Source organism: Triticum urartu, chromosome 5A (genome assembly GCF_056163025.1).
Source record: "Triticum urartu cultivar PI428250 chromosome 5A, HENAU_Tu73, whole genome shotgun sequence".
Classification (NCBI taxonomy): Eukaryota; Viridiplantae; Streptophyta; class Magnoliopsida; order Poales; family Poaceae; genus Triticum; species Triticum urartu.
Window position 1 is genome coordinate 607,369,516 of NC_141877.1, and position 26,178 is coordinate 607,395,693.

Sequence of the window (26,178 nt, forward strand, 5' to 3'; positions counted from 1 at the left end):
TTCATAAGGACCCTTTTCATCGAATCCGATCCAACTAAATTAGGAGAGACAGACACCCGCTAGCCACCTTATGCAACTAGTGCATGTCAGTCGGTGGAACCTGTCTCACGTAAGACTACGTGTAAGGTCGGTCCGGGCCGCTTCATCCCACGATGCCGCCGAATCAAGATAAGACTAGTAACGGCAAGCATATTGAACAAAAACAACGCCCACAACTACTTTGTGTTCTACTCGTGCAAGAGAACTACGCATAGACCTAGCTCATGATGCCACTGTTGGGGAACGTTGCAGAAAACAAAAATTTTCCTACGGTTTCACCAAGATCCATCTAGGAGTTCATCTAGCAACGAGTGATTAGATGCATCTACGTACCTTGTAGATCGCGAGCGGAAGCGTTCAAAGAACGGGGATGATGTAGTCGAACACGACGTGATCCAAATCACCGAAGATCTTAGCACCGAACGGACGATGCCTCCGCGTTCAACACACGTACGGAACGGATGACGTCTCCTCCTTTCTTGATCCAGCAAGGGGGGAAGAGAGGTTGATGAAGATCCAACAGCACGACGGCGTGGTGGTGGATGCAGGGCGTCACGGTAGCAGGGCTTCGCCTATACTACGAGAGAGAGACGTAACGGGGAGAGAGGAAGCACCAAAGGCTGAGGTATGAAGTCCCTCCTCTCCCCCACTATATATAGGAGGGCCAAGGGGGGGTGGTGCGCAGCCTAGGAGATCTAATCTCCTAGGTGCGGCGGCCAGGGGAGGTTTCCCTCCCCCCCAAGGCACTTAGGGGTGCCTTCCACTAGTGGGACTCCTCCCATATGGAAACCCTAGGCGCATGGGCCTATAGGGGCTGGTGCCCTTGGCCCATGTAGGCCAAGGCGCACCCCCTACAGCCCATGTGGCCCCCCGGGATAGGTGGCCCCACCCGGTGGGCCCCCGGGACCCCTCCGGTGGTCCCGGTACAATACCGATAACCCCGAAACTTGTCCCGATGGCCGAAACAGCACTTCCTATATATAATTCTTTACCTCCGGACCATTCCGGAACTCCTCGTGACGTCCGGGATCTCATCCGGGACTCCGAACAATATTCGGGTTACTGCATATACATATCTTCACAACCCTAGCGTCACCGAACCTTAAGTGTGTAGACCCTACGGGTTCGGGAGACAAGCAGACATGACCGAGACGACTCTCCAGTCAATAACCAACAGCGGGATCTGGATACCCATGTTAGCTCCCACATGCTCCACGATGATCTCATCGGATGAACCACGATGTCGAGGATTAATCAACCCCGTATACAATTCCCTTTGTCAATCGGTATGTTACTTGCCCGAGACTCGATCGTCGGTATCCCAATACCTTGTTCAATCTCGTTACCGGCAAGTCACTTTACTCGTACCGTAATGCATGATCCCATGATCAACCACTTGGTCACCTTGAGCTCATAATGATGATGCATTACCGAGTGGGCCCAGTGATACCTCTCCGTTATATGGAGTGACAAATCCCAGTCTCGATCCGTGTCAACCCAACAGACACTTTCGGAGATACCTGTAGTGCACCTTTATAGTCACCCAGTTACGTTGTGACGTTTGATACACCCAAAGCACTCCTACGGTATCCGGGAGTTACACGATCTCATGGTCAAAGGAAAAGATACTTGACATTGGAAAAGCTCTAGCAAACGAACTACACGATCTTTGTGCTATGCTTAGGATTGGGTCTTGTCCATCACATCATTCTCCTAATGATGTGATCCCGTTATCAATGAAATCCAATGTCCATAGCCAGGAAATCATGACTATCTGTTGATCAACGAGCTAGTCAACTAGAGGCTTACTAGGGACATATTATGGTCTATGTATTCACACGTGTATTACGATTTCCGGATAATACAGTTATAGCATGAATAAAGACAATTATCATGAACAAAGAAATATAATAATAATGCTTTTATTATTGCCTCTTGGGCATATTTCCAACACGACCCGCTCCTTGGAGGAGGGGTGGGCACTCAACGTCGATCGTCACGATCGAATCGGTGATCAAATTGCTCACGGTTCCCGTACTGATTACGTCGGTCCCCACGTCCCTCACGCCTCGGGGGCGATCTTGGGCTATGAGCCGACTGGACCGTGTCGGTAGCAACGGATATGCTATGAATCTTGTTCCGCGACTGAGAAACAGCGGAATTCTGGTCTCCTACTGCCCGGAGTAACGCTCTGATCTGCAGCAAGCCTCTGCCAGCCTCCGACTGGGAAGGTTGAATCGACTCTGCTATACGGGCTACAGCTGCTAAATTCTGAATCGGAGTTCGATATACCTGCGGGGGCGGGAAGAGCTGACGTCGACTGGATTCGGGAACCCGTTGTCGCGCACGCTCGTCGAGTGCTCACTGGAGGTTCTCCAGTCGAGTGCGCTCGGCTAAGTTCGCCAGGCGCGCGTCCTGCAAGGCACGAGCCTCGGGGGTTTCTCCAACGATAGGAGTGTGCAGTGCATCCATGTTCCGGCCACGAAGTTCTTCTCTCTGCAGCGACGTGAGAGGCTCGGGGAGATATTCCTCATGGGAACGCGACGGGACGCCTCCACCTGCGCCTCCGTTGGTGCGGGGAAAACCGGGAGGACTGGGCGGTCCATCGACCATCAGAACCTCCGCTGCCGGATCACTGCTGTCGCACTCAGATGCGGTCTCTGCGGAGCCAGTTGACAGGTCGAACAGGCCGTAGAGGGATTCGTCGGGCTCGATCGCCGCGACTTGAGGGGTGGCCGACTGGCGTGCCACCGCGTGCCTCACCCACCGCTGAAGTCTCGACCGACCGGAGCGCTTGCGCCGGCGGGAAACAGGGAGGGAGGACAACACAGGAGCCGACCGGTAGGGGGTCGACGGTTGCCGCAGGAGAACGCCGCGGACGCGCGCGCTAAAGTGCGTTTCCCCGCAGACAGGGAGTGCGTCCACGTCGAGCGGAGCCTCCTGAAGCCAAGCGGAGTCGTCGGCGATGAACGTGAGCGCGCCGAGACGGATCTCGCGGCCCTCCACCAAAACTCCACCGAAAACCATGATGATTCGAGTCGGAAAAGATCGCAACTCCTCCAACAAAACGCTAAAACACCTGCCCCACGGTGGGCGCCAACTGTCGTGGTTCTAAGTCTGATAGTAGTGTAGGGGGGTAAGTATGGAGAGGCGAGATCTTAGCTATGGAGAAGTTGTAAGCACGCGAGGTTTACGAGTTCAGGCCCTTCTCGGAGGAAGTAATAGCCCTACGTCTCGGAGCCCGGAGGCGGTCGACTGGATTATGCGTGTATGAATTACAGGGGTGCGAACCCTTGTCCCTGAGGAGGGGGGTGGCTTATATAGAGTTCGCCAGACCCCTCCCGCCCTCACTTACAAAGGTTTTAAATACATTAATGTCGGGCGTTACTGATAACGCCCCTAATAAAGTGCTATGATGACCATAAAAGCTACTTAATAACCGACCGTTAGCATGCAGAGTGCCCTTAGGTCTCCTGACCGTCGAGTGGTTGCTTCTTGGTCGAGTGATTGCTTCTTGGTCGAGTATCTTCGAGTCCGTCGAGTGGAACACCTCCAAGTCGATTGAAAGGTGATTTCTTCTAGAGATGTCCTTGGGTAGGTCGCCAGACCCCTCCCGCCCTCAGTTACAAAGGTTTTAAATACATTAATGTCGGGCGTTACTGATAACGCCCCTAATAAAGTGCTATGATGACCATAAAAGCTACTTAATAACCGACAGTTAGCATGCAGAGTGCCCTTAGGTCTCCTGACCGTCGAGTGGTTGCTTCTTGGTCGAGTGATTGCTTCTTGGTCGAGTATCTTCGAGTCCGTCGAGTGGAACACCTCCAAGTCGATTGAAAGGTGATTTCTTCTGGAGATGTCCTTGGGTAGGTCAGTTTGGACAAGTCCATGACCTTACCCTAGGTACATAGCTTCATCAGCCCCCATCGCGGTTTCCTCGAGATCCATGCGCGATCGAGGCCGTTGATTTTTTGGAAGTTATTATAATGCCCTAAATCTCAATAAATCATTTATTAGGCACCATCCTATCAAGATCCCACTGCCCAACTTGTACTCCGCTAAAACCAGAATTGTCATCCGTCCGTCCACCGAACGAGCATAATCCAAAAAGGTTACACTAAACTTGACGCTGGATTAGTTTCAGTTTCGTAGAAACGCTGCCGTGGGAAAGCGAAGAAATTGTTGGTAAACTGAGGCCTGGACAACGTGGTAAATGGTGTTTGGTCCAGTCCAACGCTCTGAACGCACCATCCAACACCCGATGTGTACCCTAGTCCCCCAGCGGCCGGACGGGGCAGACCAATAGTCATCTTACAAGCCGACCCCACTCGCAGCCACAACCAGCACCCCCTTATTAACTTCGCGCACAACCAGAGCCAATTCAATCATCTTGCCTCGTCGTCAACCTCCGCTCCGCATCATAAAAAGTTAAAAACCCATCCCTCCCAGACATTTCCCCAGTCCATCCACCGGCGCCGCCGCACTGAGCCCCGACCATGCATGGAGCTGTTCGAGCACGCCGAGGGAATTCTCCTTCCAGCTTGCACCTGTACGACAATGACTAACCTCTTTTTGTCGAGCTATTCATTGCCCAAGTTCTCTATTTATAACCTGAATGGTGAGTAGGCTTTCCACCACCATCACCATGACCATGCTTATATGAACCGCCACGACGGATGTAAATAAGGATGGATGGATGGCCAGATGTTTTATATTTCTTCTGAGCAATGTGTTGTGTTGTGTGATATCGTGTTTCAACCGTGGCATGTGTTTTCTCCTGGACATGCCTTTGGCGTTGAGGTGTTGCCATCATTCATTTTTCTTGTGGCTTTGGACTTGGATGCTCCTGTAAAAGGCAGTTTGCCGAGTCATGTTATGCTTTCCTCCCCTTCTGTGTGAAAAGTTCCATGTTTTCCTTGCGTATAGAAAGTTTCTCTCGTTCGTGTATATAGTTTTCTCAATTGACAACGCTTCGTCTACGTGCACACTTGAGCAAGTTCCACCTATGGAAAGGATAGCAATGATTGATGAGGGGATGAGGTAGTTGTACACACATATAGTTTGCCAACATTGTTTTTATCTGAATTTGGCCCGTCTTTTATTGGGTCGGTGGCATTCGACGTTGATGTTTTGTCTATGATTGGATTGGACATGTTGCGTGCTACTAACCGCCCTTAGCCTTGGGCCGCATATATACGCCTGATGGCTGATGATAACGAAAGACAAGTTGCCAATAGCTAGCCATTAGTATGATTTAAGTGTGTTGTGATTGTTAATTATAGAAGCAAGACTTTTGGTTGGATTGTGTCGATGCAATGCAATGCAATTCCCTGGATGCCAGTTGTTTGGTGGAACCACGATTTCAGTCTTGACGTACGTACATGACTAGTGACGCATTGCCCGGCCAAACACGTAGTCTAGAAACTCCCCATTTGGAAAAAGGAAGAGGGAGAGGTTTGACCTCCGCGGCCTGCTGCCGGAGAGAAAAAGGGCCGATAGATGGACGGTTCATGTGGAAAATTGATCGTTCTCAACAACAACAAGAAAAATGGAAAATTGATCCTGGGACGCACGTGTCTCTCTCGGTGACAAACGCGTGCACTGCTGTATGTGTGTAGGTGTCTCGATCACGCAGCGAGCGAAGGTTTTCGCTTGTCGATCATCACTCGGCCTGAGCAGGAGTAGGATGTTCACGCTCCACTCCACTCCACGGTCGCATGAAGAAATCTCTGCTAATTCCAGTTTGCCTTGCCTTGCTCATGTGACCAGCCGTTGCTCTCGTCTCGATCAACCACACTCCACAGTCGCATTTCGATCGAAGTTTCTTCCTTTAGCGTGTTGGAGTGACCGGCCCATCGTTGCACACATTGGACGAATAATGCTATACATACAAACGAGTTATAAGGTTTTATAAAAAGGGTTAATTTGATTGGTTAATAGATAGGGAGGCGGCCCATCTTCTCTGAAAATCAGGGGAGGGAACAAGTTTGTGATTGGTTAGTAGATGGAAAAAATCCTAATCAGCGTGTAATTGTGTGTAACTCTTTATATGTTTAGCATTATTGCATTTTAGACGAAGACGCATGCTTCTCACATCCAAATCTGTACGTACGTAATTAATTGTACGCGCACGGGGCGGGCGTATCCTTACTCGCAAAGTTTTCTCCTCACCTTTTGTTACACGCGCGTACGCAGCAAGACGGAAGCTTCTCCTTCTGGATCGACAGGAGACGAGCCAAACCGAAGACCAAGACGACAGAAACCGACGTTCAGTTGTGAGGTGCGGCACGCGGTTGAGTGCACGGCAGCCGAATTCAATCAAGAGTGAAGTGAATGATGTTGGGTCGAGACCACACGTACGTATGGGCCATGTTGTTCGCGGTCGGAATGGGCATAAGCAGGCCATGTCCAGGTCAAACTCAACTCCATCTGTACAGAGACAGAGCTACGACCGAGTCCCTTGATTGCTGCCTGCCGCGTCAGCACCCTGCTACGTACTCATCGCCGACCTACCACAACACGCGCTCGTAGCGCTGGCTGGCGGTTCCATCCGTCGAATGCACTTCTACAGTGCGCGGCTCATTCCGTGCTCTGCCCTGTCCAGGGCCTGCACCCACCTCACGTGCCTGTCAGAGAGTACAGTACCATAGGATCCGCATCCCGGTTTCCCAGTATTCCGTCCTATAGATCCGGTTATCGGTGTGCACTCTCGTAGCAGCGTAGGCGCTGAGTGCCCGCTTGGGTGTGTTGTGAGGTTTTAGCTTTCCGGCGTTTAGTACATGTTGTGGTGCTTTAGTTCTAGTCTAGCCAGACGTTGCTTTGGTTTTAACAAGGTTTTCCTCGATTAACCGAGCAACTCTATTTTCCTTTCTTCCTTTTTAGTACTCATCTTTATGCGTTGCATTTCTTTTTTAAGGATGTTCTTGTAATACCTTCTTCTGATCAACAAACTTGGCAGCTTGCCAGCATTTAAAAAAGAACTATTTCCCAGCTACTGTATGCGGGCTCAAGAAATAGCAGCACGTACAAAGGACTTCGCAACATATACACAGCAGTATAGCATGTTTGTTCACATGTTTTTTCATTAAAAGAAATCATTTGGTTCGATCCATCACAAGCCCCTAGGACTCAACAGCAAAGCGACTAAACAGGCAACAAATCACCAAACTCCAACTTTTTTTTGAGGGACGCCAAACTCCAACTTATTATTACACACCAAAGGCGCACAACAGTTTAACCCAAGAACGAAAGATGATAAAAATCAGTCTAATAGATGGACCATCAAAGGAGAATCAACGCATCCAGAAGCAAGGCCAACACAGGAGCTATGCACCACGCAAGGGACGTAGCCGGTCGAGGAAGTCCAGCCACTGATTCTCAGAACCCTCGGACGACGATGCCACCCCTATGATGCACGGTAGGCTTCACTTGCCACATGCTCCATGACTTTTGCTCCAAGAGCCAACACCCTTTGAGTTCCCTCTCCTTTATCTGCAGAATTGTCGAGTGAATCTGTTATCAACCGACATATCAATCTGATAAGCATAACTAGATCATTGATCAACTTTCTTTCAAATGCAATATCGTTTTGGGACGATTACATTTATGCCCCTAACTGGAACCCACTACTCAAATTTGCCCCTAATTTCAATGTGTGCTCAAATTTGCCCCTCTGCCGTTAGTTGCCCTTATAGAAATGCCCTTCTACGCCGTTACCGTACGGTCAAACAACTTTGACCATCTCGAAAAAAATAGTAAAAAAATTCAAAAAAATCTGAAATTTTGTGGGATTGAAGCTACTCATGTGCGCAAGGTGCATGCAAATTTTCGTGCTATTTAGACATATCAGGAGCTCGTGGCAAAGGAAAACAATAAATCTGTACATCTTTGAATAGTAAATTCAAAAAAATAGCAAGAAAATTCAAAAACATATGAAATTTTTTGGCATCCAAGATGCTCGGGGGCACAAGGCGTGTGCAAAATTTTGTTATCAAATGACATGCGAGGAGCTCTCGCAAAAAAAACCAAAATAGTGTATTTTTTACAAGTGTTTTTCTGAGACAAATTTTGTTTTTTTTCTCCACGAGCTCCTACAATGTCCAAACACAAAAAAAATTGCACACACCTTCCACACCTAAGCATCTTGGATTCCAAAAGAATTCATATTTTTTTGAATTTTTTTGCTATTTTTTTGGATTTACGGTTCACACGCGTACATATTTACTGTTTTTTCTTCGCCACGAGCTCCTAGAATGTCCAAACAACATGAAAATTTGCACATACACCTTGCGAACCTGAGTACCTTCGATCCCACAAAATTTCAGATTTTTTTGACTTTTTTTGCTATTTTTTCGAGATGGTCAAAGCTGTTTGACCAGACGGTAACGGCGCAGAAGGGCATTTCTATAAGGGCAACTAACGGCAGAGGGGCAAATTTGAGCACACATTGAAATTAGGGGCAAATTTGAGTAGTGGGTTCCAGTTAGAGGCAGAAATGGAATTGTCCCTATCGTTTTTGCATCTCCAAGTTGTCCAAAGGATAGAAGCAACACCAACTAACACCCGTTTTTTTAGTTTCATGTTGAAAACTTTTAATCCATCGACTAAAGCACAAACTCAAATTATAAGTAATAGATCTCAAACTAAAAACACACTTAAACAGCCCCCACACGAGTTTAGCCGTTGAACTCCGGAAGAATAAGTGCTCAAGCTCTCACCTTGGCCACAAAACACACAATGTTTGGGACCTATCTAGCCTCTTTTCAGCAGATTGTCTTAGTTAATATGCTAATTTTGACCATCGACCAAAGAAAGAGTTTCATTTTGGGCGGATTTTATGTTTCCACAAAAAGTGAAAAACCGTAATATTGCATAGCTTACGGTTTTCATATTAAAAAGGTTGGCTATAATTAAGATACACTCAATAGAATCCTTATTGTTAGACACCACAATTTCCTCATATCATGTTTTGAGGCTATCCCAAAGAGCTAGAGTATTAGCCCTACATATTTCTTCTAAATTTAAAATCATCCAAGCCTTTCTGCAAGGTATCAACTACAATAATATTGCGATCAAAACTCGAATTGTGGAGTCAAATGTAAGATATTTTAAAATATTTATTATCCACCTACCAAACTTCCCAAAATCTAGTATTTTTGCCATTACCACTTTTCTTTGCAATGCTGGCAGTCTTTGATTTTCATGAGACTTGACTAAAATCGGGAGTCCCCAATCGGTTTAGTTGCAGAAAAGTAACCATTATGAACATGTTTGTTGGGAATAATTGTTTGCTAGAGACAATTTTCAGTTTCTAACTTCCATAACCATTTAGCCAACATAGCATTGTTCATGAGGTCAAGATTTAAAATTCTAAGCCCCCATGCTCTTTAGGTCTAAAGCTAGTGTTCCACTTTACTAAGAGATATTTTTTCTTGTTGTCATCTCCTGTCAAACAAACCTAGCCATGAAGAAATTAGCTCTTTTCTTCACACCAGCCGGGATGGGGTAGAAAAACATCATATATAAGTTGAATCTTCCCCTTCTGTTGTTAAATCTTCCCTTGTATTAATACTTATTAAAACTTCCCACTATGATGAATCTACGGTGTCCATCTCCACCACCATAAGATCCAACCATCTCTTCTTCCTCACCAGGTGGCGGTAGAGGAAACCCAAACTGTCTGTCGCTCATATCCCATCAAATATGCCTTTGGAAGGGACCAAAGCATCTAAACATCGCAAAGCAACAGAAGGCGTATTGCCCTTCTGTGATTCCCTATCCCACCAGCCTAGGCCTACTACATCAAAAACTTCTAGCCCAACTGCCCAGGGCAAACCAAGAAGGTTCTACGGGTAAGTGCCCTAACCCATGAAATTCATTTTGTCCACGTTCAAAAAAACTCATCACCATCACAACATTAGTGTAATATAAGAAATCCACCCAAAAATGAAGCACATCCTTTGTCCAATTGGCAGGGATAGCTGAAAATTTACCAATTCTCATAGCCTCTTTAACTATATTTTCATAAGTAACATCTAAAATCCATTTAATCATTATATCATCACAAATTTTGTTAAGTGTCAACTTTAGAAAGAGCCAAGGACAAATCATCCTCAACAGCAATATATAATCCAAATCAACAAACATTATCAACTTTCATTGGAAAATCAAAGAGGAACTATTTGGAGCAGTCAAATCACATCCTAGCTACAATCCTTGCGCCATTAATTTGTACAAGAGAATGCAAATATTTGAAGAGATCGGCAATCTTACTGAAAAGAAAGCAGCAAAATGGTCGCAGGAGTCCTCATCGCCAGACTCCTTCCCGACCAGCAGCCAGAATCGGCTGCTAGCCGGGAAGACGCCTACTCATCACCAGCGCTCCGTGCAAGCGCCTGGATCCGTGCAGAACGTCGGGGGAACCGAGGAGAGCGACGCGGCAGCTGTGAAACCACTCGGGCCACCTTCCGCCTCGGCACCACCCGCACGCCGTTGACGGTCACGACGGGCACCGCCCGACTGCGTGGCGGCGACCTAGCCGTCATGATCACCACCCGCACACCATCACTGGCTGTGTAGGATGGAAACCAATCATCCGGCTCGCGTTTCCACCACGCGCGCCGCATATCATAGTATTTTCCCTCCTCCATCGCCCAATAGATGATCTCGAGCGGTGACTTATCCTTGATCCGAATCTGTTCCTCCTTCCAAGCCGCTCGAACCACCATGCGTGATTCCCGACGCATATCCTCCTCATCCTTGTACTGCATGTAGATCACGCGAAGCATATTCATCTTCTTCTCGTCGCCGCCCGCCATTGCCGCCGCCATGCGCTCCGCCCACACCAAAGACCCGTGATCCGCCATCGCGCGCATGTGCTCCCCCCACGCCCGAAACTCTTCCAGCGACAACGCCGATGGCCCCCCGCACGCCCAAGGCCCTTCCGTTGCCGAGATTTGAGGGGGGGGGGGGGGGAAGCGGATGGATCGCGGAGACCCTCGTGCCTCCGCGTCTAGATTTAATGCCTGCAAAAGTCGCAGGTATTCATTGCCCGCATCACGGTTTCCCTGAGATTGGTGCGCGGTGGACCAACGCCGTTGATTTTTTGGAAATTATTATCTCCTAGATCTGGAGAAATCATTTATTAGGGGCCATCCTATGAGGATCCCACTTGCCCAGATTGCATTCCACTGAAACCAGAATTGACAGTCGTGTATCTAAGATGCCGATCATGGGAAGATCATGACCAATATTTGTGTATACTATACTTAAACACCAAGCAACTCATAGAAAAGTATACAAATATTATTGGCATCCGTCCATCCGCGGAACGAGCACAACCCAACAAGATTACACCAAACGTGACGCTGCATCAGTTTCAGTCTCGCAGCGTGACGGAAACGCTGCCGTGGGAAAGCGGAGAAAAAACTGTTGTAAAACGAGGCGAGGGCAGCGTGGTAAACGGTGTCCGGTCCGGTCCGGTCCGACGCCCGCCGCACCGCACCATTTCCGCGAACACGCCAGCACCCGACGTGCGCCCCAGCCGCCGAACGGGTCAAACCACTGCCCTCACCGACAGACCGGCCCCACCTACAGCCCGACCCCACTCGCAGCCTCACCCACCACCCCCTTATTAACCCCGCGCACAGCCACAACCAAAATCAATCACCTCGCCTCGCCCCGTCGTCAACCTCGCCGCCTACCATCCCAGAGAGAATTCCCCCAGACAACCACCAGTCCACCGCCGCCGACGAGCCCCGGGCCGCGCATGGAGCTGTTCGCGCACGCCAAGGCGGTGCGGCTGAAGAGCCGGCACGACAAGTTCCTGTACGCGGACGAGGACGAGCTGCACGTCACTCAGGACCGCAACGGCTCCTCCCCGAGCGCGCGCTGGACGGTGGAGCCCGTGCCGCACGCGCCCGGCGCGGTGCGCCTCCGCAGCAGGTACGGCCGCTACCTGGCCGCCTCCACCGAGCCCTTCCTGCTGGGCATGACCGGCCGCAAGGTGCTGCAGGCGGCGGCGGCGCCCGGGGGCCGCCCCGACGCGTCCGTCGAGTGGGAGCCCGTCCGCGACGGCTTCCAGGTGCGCCTCAAGTCCCGCGCCGGCGGCGTCCGCGGGGGCGGGGACAAGTACCTCCGCGCCAACGGGGGCGTCCCGCCCTGGCGCAACTCGGTCACCCACGACGTGCCGCACCGCACCGCCACCCAGGAATGGGTGCTCTGGGACGTCGAGATCGTGCAGGTGCTCACCCCCGGCCCGGCCACGCCCGCGCCGGAGAAGGCCGCGTCGGCGCCCCCCGCCGCCCTCGCGCCCGACTCGCCGCCCGCGCCCAAGCTCAGGCCCGCCCCCACGCCCTACGAGGCGCACCACCGGCCCACCAAGTCCCAGACCTCCCCGCCGCCGCCGGACTACGCGCCGCCCCCGCCGCCCAAGCCCAAGCCGGAGCCCAGGCTGTCCAAGCTGGAGGTATCCTCCTTTTCCTTCTCTTGCGTCTGATTGTCAATATTCAATAATTGACTTCCGTTTTCGTCCTGGCGACGGCATTGACTTCGCTATGCTCGTCGAATTGCTAGTTTTGCTAGGCGCTTCGCAGTTTTAATCCGCAGAATAGTTGAATCTGAACTGCATCTAAGAATCCATGGTTGGATCTTTGGAACAGATTAGTTCTTTTGGAATGCTAATCGCGCTTAGGAGAAATATTCAGATTATTTCCCCCGCAATGCATAGCGATTGTCTGCCAGCAGTCATGTGGCTGCACATTGCTGGCATCGGCTGTGTCACATGGCCCAGATACAGATACAGGTGTCGCTTTGCTTTGAATGTGCCGATGAAGTAGATATAGATAGGCTTTCTACATTTTGTCACATTTGCTTGAAGTAGATAGGCTTTGCGCATTTCGTGTTGTGGTGGCCGTTGCACTTGTTGTGTGTACGCAATTCTGTTTGTCTCGTGTCTCATGTGTTAACGTTCGTTCTCGAGCTCTCCCAAACTGTTGCTGCTATCACAAGCAGTCTGTATTATGAAACCCACTGCTGGCCTATTGTAGCATTCATCCCAACTGTTCTTTTGTTGGTAAGGAATCTTCATCATCATCATCATCATCATCATCAAATCTTTTGTCATGTTTTGGGTTACTTTTCAAAGTGCTGTCAAGTGCATCCTGAGAAACTATCCTTTCTCAGCTCTGCACAGTCCAGCTAGGCTGTATAGCATTACTCTGTATTGTTAGAATATTCAGAATTTCTATCTTCTGTACTGAAGAACTTGCATGCTGTGTCTAAACTTATCTTTGCAGTATTTTCTTAGTTACTCTGAACTTCTATGGTGGGTGAGAAAATACTAACACTGTACTTCTTTCTTGTACCATCAGTCTTCCGATTCTTTCTCCGCCCCGTTGCACAAGGTTCAGGGCCGTGCGATCCACTACCACATTGCAGACGATAAGGGCGACGTGGACGAGGATACCGAGAGACGCTCATTCACGTTTAATGGTTCCAACCTTGAGGAGCTCACCCAGAAGTTACAAGAGGAAACGGGCATCGATGATCTGATCGTCTGCACGCGCAGCCCTATCAGCGGGAAGCTCACTCCTCTCCTTCTGCAGCTGCCTCCGAACAATGCAGCGATGCACATTGTGCTTGTCCGTGAGTCCTCAAAAGGTATGTTTCGGTTCCTTCTTGTTTATACCATTCCCATTCCTTGATCGTGCTAATTGTACCTAAGCTAGCTGTATGCTCTGAACTTGTCCATCTACTAGTATTTTTGTAGACGAACAGGCCAAATGGCCCTGCTTTTTATTAAGGCAAGTCCCATATAGTATTGATTGACATTCGGAATGTGGGATGGTGGTTATGATTTAGGTCTGGCAGAGCCTCAGTTGAGTATTAGTTAAAGCAGTATGGCATGTTTGTTATTTTAGATAGGGAATCGGCGAAGGATTCTAGGGTACTTTAGCGTTTTGATGAGTTGGGTTTTCCGACTAAGCAAAGTGCACCTTCTCCAGTCTATCATTTCAAAAATCAACTTGTACAGTAATGATTTGTGTACTACTACCATACGTGGTCTTATTCTAGTCCTTTTCTGAGAAACATGACTATGATGTCAAGCACCGTGTTTAAGTTTTTGGAGCAAAAGAGTGAGTGTCCATATGATAAAATAACACGCCAGCTCATCTTTTTTCTGCTACCCTAAGGAACCCTGATAATGAAGTTATGTGGGAGATTTCTGTGTTATATCATCTTTAGGCAGACGATGCAGATTTCGTTTCTTTAGTGAAGTCAGTCTAGCTCAGAATGCATTTGACACGACAAGACGGGTAGCGTCTGCCCGTCTAGTAGATCAGTAGTACTTCAGTACACACCCTCCCTCTCCTCTGTTCTGACAGTATGGTATCATTCTGTTAGGGGTATAAACATAGTACTACTGAGTACTGCTGCTCATTAGGGCACGTGTTTGCGTGATTAAAAAACATGTGTTTTTGCTACAGTTTATGATTTTGTTTTGTTTAGCATGGTTCATATATGATGTATGTATTGGATCTTTTGGTTTTGAACAAACAACCCCATTAATACATGGATACAGCGGTGTTTGAAGTACAAGTGTGTGGCTTATGGTACTCCTGCATTCCTGCTTATCCGTTGTAATGAAAACTATATCTTTGCATATTGTTGTCTTAAGGTGTCTTTGTTGTTGAGTTGGTGCACAAATACGATAGGTTGTTTGGGTTTCTGAAGCCACACTTCTGATGTAGAGTAGATATTTTCATCTTCATCTACTGATCTTCTCCGTTGTGAATTTCAGTGGCGAAGACATTTCCATGGCCGTACGGCTCATAATCTTTGGAGGGAAGACGCGGTCCCTTAAGGTTGAGCAGTGGGATGCTGGGCTGCACCTCTGGTTAATTCATTGGAACTATACACCGTTTATTCTGGCTTATGGTTATCAGAAGCAACTAGGATCCCGCGCTTGTGTGTATAAAGTGTTATAGATTAATGTAAACCGGCGGATCTTGCGAAAAAACTGGAGAGATGTTTATACTTTACAGACTAGTACTAAGTATGTTTATACTTTATAGACTAGTTGGCACTTGGAATTTTTTATTCCTTTGGTTTATTGATTGAATCATTGGAGATAGTGCTGTCCATGAATATTCAGGCCTGGAAAACTCAGTGGACTCGTTCCTCGGTTGCATTCCATCTGGAAGTAGCACTTGGTGTATTGAAAATGGAAGCAAAATGTCTGAGCCGACTACGTCTGATTTGACTTTTAGGACGATGAATCATTCTTATAGCGAATTAAATTAGATTGGTGGTAGTAGTATATCAGTTCAACAGGACACTTGACGGTGGTTTTGGACCATACTGTAAGATCCTTGTCCATGCCTGCAGCAGCTGCATTTTCTGGTGATCACAGTACTTTCCCTCGTTGGGCAGAACAGACATTCACAGGTGTAACGTTTTAATCATAAGTTTTCAGCCAGGAACTCGCAGAGAACTTTGGGGGTTAGGGGTGAAGAACAGAGGATGGTTGGTGAGATTCAGTCTACAAGCTGATGAACGAGTGCCAACCGCTTACTGGTGGTTTTTTTTCAGTAACTACTGCCGGTAATTTTTTTATTTGAGCAACACCTTTAATATTATTCATACTCATGACAATTACAAATACAATGTTTTGGATCTGATCCATGAAAATAAAAGTAACTCCTATGACTAATAATTACAATGAAATTTATTGAAAACAACTTCTTCGCGGTATCAATTTCTACTAGAAGAAATACTCCAAAGACTTCGGTAATGAGGCAACAACGATGTTGTCACTCTTTCACCCACATGATCATTATCAATAATGATTTTTAAAAGCGTCTTTTATTACCCATCCAAAAAGATGGGATGCCATGATCGATGAACGTACTTGGACCGGGGATGATCCCCTAGAAGTGCAAGTGGTCGAATCACAATATCTTCACCACGGTGTTTATGAATTATTTCATCTTCACAAAGAATCAAACCAACAAAAAATATCTTCACACACCAACATAAACTCATTAGATCCGAATAATCGGATCCGCGAGCACAGAAAACTCTCTAACCTCATAACATCGCCAGAAGAACGAGAGTACTTTTATTTTTACAAAATACAATAATCACTAAACGCCGACGAAGAATATATTACTCATGAAGACCTGAGGTCCCCCTACCTCTCAACGCCCATATGGCTGCCGGATTCGAGGGGACCCAAAGTTCCCCGGCGGCGGCAGCTACTGTTGTTCACGAAGCCCTCATGAACAAATAACGACGCGTTTAGTTACCCGTGTACACCCAACCAGGCCCGCGCAAGAAGGAAAAAGCCTATTTGGACGCATACAGGGAGGCCTAGCTTGCATCAGCATGAAGCTTGAAGCAGCCCAGAGCCTGGCTCGCTGGGAATGCTCGAATCAACCGCTTTTAGCGAGCCAGGCTGAGTCGGGCGCAAAAGTGGAATACAACGTACGCCGAAGTGCAGGAGGGGGGGGGGGGTCGGGGTGGAGATAGCGGGAGAAGGAAAACGGCGGAGACAGGATGGTGCAAAATGTGTGCGATAAATTTATCATCCCACATGATTATGGCATACAAAACGTTTGGAAAGTTTTATGTACCACAAATTCAATAGTCGCTTGTGGGATAGGTTGGTGCATCGCACTTTTGCCGAACGTCTACATCCCCGAGTACTACCACACACGGTTATCCTTTATCGTGTGGGATTGGACCCCCCCCCCCCCCCCCCCCGCGCGCTAGCCCCCCTATCGCACACCTTCATAAGACGATCGGTTGGAAACTATGTCAGCAAAAGGGGTTTAAACCATTTATATATGACTTAACTGCACTAGTGGCCATATCTAATATGCTTTTTTAAATGAAATTACCAAAATATGGAATTGAGAAAATGAAGTGCCATTACATATTTTGCCATCCCATAAAGAACAATACCTTTCGCTATATTATCCTACAAAAGAGGAATTTGCACAAACCATATATTGGTGTAATTCGTTGCAAATAGGTCTAATCCATCATTTAGGTCCGTTTATACTTTTATTAAAAAAAGAATTAGGTGTGTTGACATGATTCCTGACAAATGGGTCCAGTTTGTAAAGGCACCGGTGGAAAAAAGAAAAATAGGCCACATCAACAGCCAACTAGAATAATCCAATAAATTATAAATGCACTCACTAATATTCTGGGAAAAATTCAGCTCAATTGGAGCAAAGGATTGTGAGACATTGACAGTTCTAGTTGGTTGCTGATGAGGCTGGGTTTTTTTTGCCATCGGTGCACTTATAAATTGGACCCACTTGTTAGGAATCATGTCAACACATCTAAATGATGGATTAGACCTAACTGCAATGAATTGCCGCAATATATGGTGCTTTGTGCGACAAACCTGTAAAGTAGGTGTTTTGTGCAACACTAACATTAAAAGTAGGTGGTGTGTACAGTTTCTTCACCTAGAAGATAGCATAATATGCATATCTAAGTGAAATTATTATTTCAAATTATTCCCGAATAAACAAATACACTGCTCGTGCGAATTACACCAATTCATTGATTAAGAGAGAGTAAGAATTGTCAGGTTAATTTACGGAAAACCGGGCTAAAACCAACACAACTCAGCCCAGAAAATGGACACCACCGGCCGACCTGGCCACATGCCAACAGATGGCCACACGCGCTAGCGAACGACAGCTTCGACTTTGACAACAATCTTTGCGAGGGAAATATGCAGGGCTTGCGCCGACCGAGTCCTCCGCGAACGACCGCCGAGTGCTTGTCATCGTCACCATTTGGACACAATCCACCGCAGCTTCGACTCCACAACAACCAAGCAACCGTGGAAGAGCACATCGGACACACCGGATAGACCGACTACCAGAGCCCGAGCCGCGACCCCAACTCATCTTAGCGCCATCATCATTGCCAAACAGACATTGACGCCCCTGGCCCCGACGAACCAGCCACCAACAACCATCAGTCTCCTAGTTGCAGTCTGCTTCAAGACAATGCCCCCAAGGAGGAGAAAGGCGCTAGGACACCTCCATCGCCCGATCCAGATGATCAGAGGTTTCCCTCCGGAGCCAAGGCCGCGGGGAGAGGGGTGACCACACCTCCACAACGACGCTTTCAGGAAAGATCGCGACACCCACGGGTGCCGCTGTCGTCAGTTCCGGAGAAGAGGATTTCTCCCGGAGATGCCTCGACCACCTGCATCCCACACGACAGACCACCAACTGCAGCCCACCAACCACCGCAGAACATGTCGAGGCCGACTTCAATCTAGCCACGGGACCCCTCGATCCGCCGTGCCCAGATGCGCTCCACCCCCGGGCCGAAGCCGCCACCACCAAACCCGGGGCCGCTGCCCCGGCAACCAGTCCACCACCGCCGACGACATCACCACCGGAGGAGCTAGACCAGGCCCATCGGCCCATAGCTAGCAACACCAGATCCAGAGGCAAGGGAGGGCCTGGCCAGATCAATGAGCGTGCAGAGGGCCTCGCTACAAAAAGGGCCAGCAGGCAAAGAGCCGCCGGGAAGCCGCAGCCTCGCGCATCGCCAAGAACCTCCGCCGCCAGATGGGCCAGGGCCACATCGAAGGATGGGGAGGGAGGGCGCCGCGGTCGCTGGGTAACGATCCCTCCGCAAGGCACCGCGACACCAACGCCGCCGCAGCAGCCGCGCGCCACACCGCCTGGTCGGGCTCCGCCAGGGGAAGCCGCCGTCAAGGGGAGCGCCAAATCCGCCTCGAACTCCTTTCGCCGCCAGACGAAAGAAGAGGAAGAGGAAGACCCCGCCGCCGCCGTCCGCCGCCCGGGCTTAGCCCGGCGGCCTCCTGCGGCGACGGCGAGGGGAAAGGGGGGCGAGCGGGGGCGGCCCGGCGGCGCGGACGAGGGCTCCGCCCGAGTCGCCAGAGAGGCGACGCAGGGGACGATAGGAGTATTCTATGACTATGAAATATAACAGAAGCAACCTTTCAACACAAACATTGCATTGCCAACTGAAACTGGAACCAACAAGGTACCACCCGTTCTTTCTAAGAGAAAATACAATGCAACTAACTGTAACAAAATATAGCATCCATAATCTTTCCTAGTTACTTCCTTCGTTACTAAATATAAGTCTTTATAGAGATTCCACTATGAACCACATATGGATGCATATAGATGTATTTTAAGTGTAGATTCATTCATTTTGTTCCGTATGTAGTCCATCTAGTGAAATCTCTACAAGGACTTATATTTAGGAACAAGGGAGTATATGTTTTGATAGTAAACTATGCATGAGGATCACAGAGGAATAGTATGAATGGAGCAGCCACATCCGATTTAAGGATGGGCCATTGACAAACTATGCAATCTTCGAGCATATCAATCTGAGTAAAAGACATTAGATTCTCAGGTTTAATCAACCTTGTCTGCAACATCAATGGGATCGGCCATTGACAAACCATTGCCATGCTTATTCTGGAAAATCATCAACTCAATTTACAAAATAGCACTTGAAGGGATCGGCAGTTGACAAATCATGGGGATCCAGCTGCTCCTCATTATGACTTCGTACGAATTCCAATTGCACATCTCGAGAAGCTCTATTTTCCATTTCTAGCAGCCTGTATTGATTAGCCAACCATAACTTGCTGTTGATCTTGTTGCTGACCACCCCTTCCTTGTTGATGCTATTACGGACCCCAAATTTGATTTCCTTCAGCAACTTTGCGTTCAAAACAAAGAACTTGGCAAATCCAACACCTTGCTTACTGGCTAGGTAATTTTTCAACACCAGTTTTTTTAGATGCGTCTCAAGGCATTTGACTGGATCTTGTGGGTCATATTGACGTGCATCTTTCATACCTATCTTTAAGTTGTGTTTCTTCCACTGAAAAAGTAAAGAGGAAACATGATATGTAAATTTTGACTAGACTAGATGACATGTCCAATAGATTATTATTATGACATTTACAGACAGCAAACATGAATACTTACAATGACATGAAGCTTCTCCAAGCAGGGGAAGCATCTTAAGACATCAGTAACAGCATTCAAATCGGTGGCACTAATCCATATTATTCTGAGTAGTAAACTGGATTCGTATAGTAGAACAGTTATTTGGAATAAGCTCCAAATAGAACGTGGTAGCTACATCTAGGAGATGACATAGAGATTTGTAAAGCACACACGGATCTGAAAGGTTCGGACCCGTTGACTAAAACCTCTCTCACAAGCAACATGATCAAACCCAGAACTCATTGAGTGTTAATCACATAGTGATGTGAACTAGATTATTGACTCTAGTAAACTCTTTGGATGTTGGTTACATGGCGATGTGACCTGTGAGTGTTAATCACATGGCGATGTGAACTAGATTATTGACTCTAGTGCAAGTGGGAGACTGTTGGAAATATGCCCTAGAGGCAATAATAAATTAGTTATTATTATATTTCCTTGTTCATGATAATCGTTTATTATCCATGCTATAATTGTATTGATAGGAAACTCAGATACATGTGTGGATACATAGACAACACCATGTCCCTAGTAAGCCTCTAGTTGACTAGCTCGTTGATCAATAGATGGTTACGGTTTCCTGACCATGGACATTGGATGTCGTTGATAACGGGATCACATCATTAGGAGAATGATGTGATGGACAAGACCCAATCCTAAGCCTAGCACAAGATCATGTAGTTCGTATGCTAAAGCTTTTCCAATGTCAAGTATCATTTCCTTAGACCATGAGATTGTGCAACTCCCGGATACCGTAGGAGTACTTTGGGTGTGCCAAACGTCACAACGTAACTGGGTGGCTATAAAGGTACATTACGGGTATCTCCGAAAGTGTCTGTTGGGTTGGCACGAATCGAGACTGGGATTTGTCACTCCGTGTAAGTGGAGAGGTATCTCTGGGCCCACTCGGTAGGACATCATCATAATGTGCACAATGTGATCAAGGATTTGATCACGGGATGATGTGTTACGGAACGAGTAAAGAGACTTGCCGGTAACGAGATTGAACAAGGTATTGGGATACCGACGATCGAATCTCGGGCAAGTATCGTACCGATAGACAAAGGGAATTGTATACGGGATTGATTAAGTCCTTGACATCGTGGTTCATCCGATGAGATCATCGTGGAACATGTGGGAGCCAACATGGGTATCCAGATCCCGCTTTTGGTTATTGACCGGAGATCGTCTCGGTCATGTCTGCATGTCTCCCGAACCCGTAGGGTCTACACACTTAAGGTTCGATGACGCTAGGGTTATAAAGGAAGCTTGTATGTGGTTACCGAATGTTGTTCGGAATCCCGGATGAGATCCCGGACGTCACGAGGAGTTCCGGAATGGTCCGGAGGTAAAGATTTATATATGGGAAGTCCTGTTTTGGTCACCGGAAGAGTTTCGGGGTTTATCGGTAATGTACCGGGACCACCGGGAGGGTCCCGGGGGTCCACCAAGTGGGGCCACCTGCCATGGGGGGCTACATGGGCTGTAGGGAATGCTCCTTGGTCTACATGGGCCAAGGTCACTAGTCCCACTAAGGCCCATGCGCCTAGAAGGGAGAGGGGGCACACCCTAAGGGTAGATGGGCCCTAAGGCCCATATACCCTGCGCCTCCCTCTCCTCCCCCTTGTGGACGCCACCCCTTGGCCATCTAGGGCTGCCGCCCCCCCTAGGGGTGGGAACCCTAGAGGGGACGCAGCCTCCACCCCTTCCCCTATATATATGAGGCCTAGGGGGCTGCCCAAAACACACGTGATTCGATCTCTCGTTGGTGCAGCCCTGCATCTCTCTCTCCCTCCTCTTCTGTGGTGCTTGGCGAAGCCCTGCAGGATTGCCACGCTCCTCCATCACCACCACGCCGTTGTGCTGCTGTTGGATGGAGTCTTCCTCAACCTCTCCCTCTCTCCTTGCTGGATCAAGGCATGGGAGACGTCACCGGGCTGTACGTGTGTTGAACGCGGAGGTGCCGTCCGTTCGGCACTTGGTCATCGGTGATTTGAATCACGACGAGTACGACTCCATCAACCCCGTTCACTTGAACGCTTCCGCTTAGTGATCTACAAGGGTATGTAGATGCACTCTCCTTCCCCTCGTTGCTGGTCTCTCCATAGATAGATCTTGGTGACACGTAGGAAAATTTTGAATTTCTGCTACGTTCCCCAACAGTGGCATCATGAGCTAGGTCTATGCGTAGTTTCTATGCACGAGTAGAACACAAAGTAGTTGTGGGCGTTGATTTTGTTCAATATGCTTGCCGTTACTAGTCTTATCTTGATTCGGCGGCATCGTGGGATGAAGCGGCCCGGACCAACCTTACACGTACTCTTACGTGAGACCGGTTCCACCGACAAACATGCACTAGTTGCATAAGGTGGCTGGCGGGTGTCTGTCTCTCCCACTTTAGTCGGATCGGACTCGATGAACAGGGTCCTTATGAAGGGTAAATAGCAATTGGCATACCACGTTGTGGTCTTTGCGTAGGTAAGAAACGTTCTTGCAAGAAACCCATAGCAGCCACGTAAAACATGCAAACAACAATTAGAGGACGTCTAACTTGTTTTTGCAGGGTATGCTATGTGATGTGATATGGCCAAAGGATGTGATGAATGATATATGTGATGTATGAGATTGATCATGTTCTTGTAATAGGAATCACGACTTGCATGTCGATGAGTATGACAACTGGCAGGAGCCATAGGAGTTGTCTTTATTTATTTATGACCTGCGTGTCAACATAAACGTCATGTAATTACTTTACTTTATTGCTAACCGTTAGCTGTAGTAGTAGAAGTAATAGATGACGTGACGACTTCATGGAGACACGATGATGGAGATCATGGTGTCATGCCGGTGACGATGATGATCATGGAGCCCCGAAGATGGAGATCAAAAGGAGCAAAGTGATGATGGCCATATCATGTCACTATTTGATTGCATGTGATGTTTATCATGTTTATACATCTTATTTGCTTAGAACGACGGTAGTAAATAAGATGATCCCTTACAACAATTTCAAGAAGTGTTCTCCCCTAACTGTGCACCGTTGCGACAGTTCGTGTTTCGAAGCACCACGTGATGATCGGGTGTTAGATTCTAACGTTCAAATACAACGGGTGTTGACGAGCCTAGCATGTACAGACATGGCCTCGGAACACATGCAAACACTTAGGTTGACTTGACGAGCCTAGCATGTACAGACATGGCCTCGGAACACAGAAGACCGAAAGGTCGAGCATGAGTCGTATGGCAGATACGATCAACATGAAGATGTTCACCGATGTTGACTAGTCCGTCTCACGTGATGATCGGACACGGCCTAGTTGACTCGGATCATGTAATCACTTAGATGACTAGAGGGATGTCTATCTGAGTGGGAGTTCATAAGATGAACTTAATTATCCTGAACATAGTCAAAAGGTTTTTGCAAATTATGTCGTAGCTCGCGCTTCAGTTCTACTGTTTAGATATGTTCCTAGAGAAAATTTAGTTGAAAGTTGATAGTAGCAATTATGCGGACTAGGTCCGTAAACTGAGGATTGTCCTCATTGGTTCATAGAAGGCTTATGTCCTTAATGCACCGCTCAGTGTGCTGAACCTCGAACGTCGTCTGTGGATGTTGCGAACATCTGACATACACGTTTTGATGACTACATGATAGTTCAGTTAAACGGTTTAGAGTTAAGGCACCGAAGACGGTTTTTGAAACGTCGCGAAACATATGAGATGTTTCGAGGGCTGAAATTGGGATTTCAGGCACGTGCCCACGTCAAGAGGTATAAGACCTCCGACGATTTTCTTAGCCTGCAAACTAAGGGAGAAAAGCTCAATTGTTGAACTTGTGCTCAGATTGTCTGAGTACAACAATCGCTTGAATCGAGTGGGAGTTGATCTTCCAGATGAAATAGTGATGGTTCTCCGAAGTCATTACCACCAAGCTGCTTGAGCTTCGTGATGAACTATAATATATCAGGGACATATATGATGATCCTTGAGATATTCGCGATGTTTGACACCACAAAAGTAGAAATCAAGAAGGAGCATCAATTGTTGATGGTTGGTGAAACCACTAGTTTCAAGAAGGGTAAGGGAACAAAGGGATACTTCATGAAACGGCAATTCAGCTGCTGCTCTAGTGAAGAAACCCAAGGTTGAATCCAAACCCGAGACTAAGTGCTTCTGTAATAATGGGAACAGCCACTGGAGCAGAATTACCCTAGATACTTGGTAGATTAGAAGGCTGGCAAGGTCGATAGAAGTATATTGGATGTATTATGTTAATGTGTACTTTACTAAGTACTCCTAGTAGCACCAGGGTATTAGATACCGGTTCGGTTGCTAAGTGTTAGTAACTCGAAATAAAAGCTACGGAATAAACGGAGACTAGCTAAAGGTGAGATGACGATATGTGTTGGAAGTATTTCCAAGGTTTGATCAAATATCGTACGCTCCCTCTACCATCAAGATTGGTGTTTGCGTTGAGCATAGATATGATTGGATTATGTCTATCGCAATACGGTTATTCATTTAAGGAGAATAATGGTTACTCTGTTTATTTGAATAATACCTTCAATGGTCTTACACCTAAAATGAATGGTTTATTGAATCTCGATCGTAGTGATACGCATGTTCATGCCAAAAGATATAAGATAGTAATGATAATACCACCTACTTGTGGCACTGCCACGTAAGTCATATCGGTATAAAACGCATGAAGAAGCTCCATGTTGATGGATCTTTGGACTCACTCATTTTTGAAAAGTTTGAGACATGCGAACCATGTCTATTGGTGTATATGCATGAAGAAACTCCATGCAAATGGACCGTTTGAACTCACTTGATTTTGAATCACTTGAGATATGCAAATCATGCCACATGGGCAAGATGACTGAAAGCCTTGGTTTCAGTAAAATGGAACTAGAAAGCAAATTGTTGGAAGTAATACATTTTGATGTGTGCAATCTAATGAGTGCTGAGGCATGTAGTGGATATCGTTATGTTCTTACTTCACAAATGATTTGAGTAGATGTTGAGTATATTTACTTGATGAATCACGATTCTGAATTATTAAAAGGTTCAAGTAATTTTAGTGTGAAGTTGAAAGATCGTCGTGACAAGAGGATAAAAGATCTATGATATGATCATAGAGATAAATATCTGAATTACGAGTTTGGCACAAAATTAAGACATTGTGGAAATCGTTTCACAACTAATACAGCCTGGAACACCATAGTGTGATGGTGTGTCCGAACATCATAACTGCACCCTATTGGATATGATGCATACCATGATGTCTCTTATTGAATTACCACAATAGTTTATGGGTTAAGCATTAGAGACAACCACATTCACTTTAAATAAGGCACCACGTAATTCCGATGAGGTGACACCATATGAACTATGGTTTAGAGAAACCTAAGCTGTCATTTCTTAAAAGTTTGGGGCTGCGACGCTTATATGAAAAGGTTTCAGGCAGATAAGCTCGAACCCAAAGCGGATAAATGCATCTCCATAGGACACCCAAAACAGTTGGGTATCGAGCTATGGAGAAGCGATGGTGGGCCTGGATTCCGATAAATGGCTTGAGGCCATATAATCCGAGAGAGGATCCATGTATGAAAACAAAGTGTAGACTTTGGAAGAACTACTTGATGGTCGTAAGGCTGTTGAGTGTAGATGGATTTTAAAAGGAAGACGGACAATGATGGTAGATGTCACCATTAAGAAAGCTCGACTTGTCGTTAAGATGTTTTCTGACAAGTTCAAGGAGTTGACTACAGTGAGATTTTCTCACTCGTAGCGATGCTAAGAGTCTGTTGGAATTATATTAGCGATTACTGCATTATTTATGAAATCTTGCAGATAGGATGTCAAAACATTGTTTCCTCGACGATTTTCTTGAGGAAAGGTTGTATGTGATACAACCGGAAGGTTTTGTCAATCCTGAAAGATGCTAATAAGTATGCAAAGCTCTAGCAATCCTTCTGAGGACTGGAGTAAGCATCTCAGAGTTGGAATGTATGCTTTGATGAGATGATCAAAGATTTTGGGTGTATACAAAGTTTATGAGAAACTTGTATTTCCAAAGAAGTGAGTGGGAGCACTATAGAAT

General features: G+C 47.1%; 1 protein-coding gene across 1 annotated transcript; it reads left to right on the plus strand.

The window, feature by feature from the left end:
- The first annotated feature begins 11,686 nt into the window (after positions 1-11,686).
- On the plus strand, positions 11,687-15,186 carry LOC125510991 (uncharacterized). The gene is made up of 3 exons (XM_048676276.2): positions 11,687-12,505; positions 13,410-13,698; positions 14,840-15,186. Exons 1-3 carry the CDS (start codon positions 11,807-11,809, stop codon positions 14,872-14,874), a joined length of 1,023 nt encoding a protein of 340 aa, XP_048532233.1. The 5' UTR covers positions 11,687-11,806; the 3' UTR covers positions 14,875-15,186.
- Positions 15,187-26,178: the final 10,992 nt, after the last annotated feature.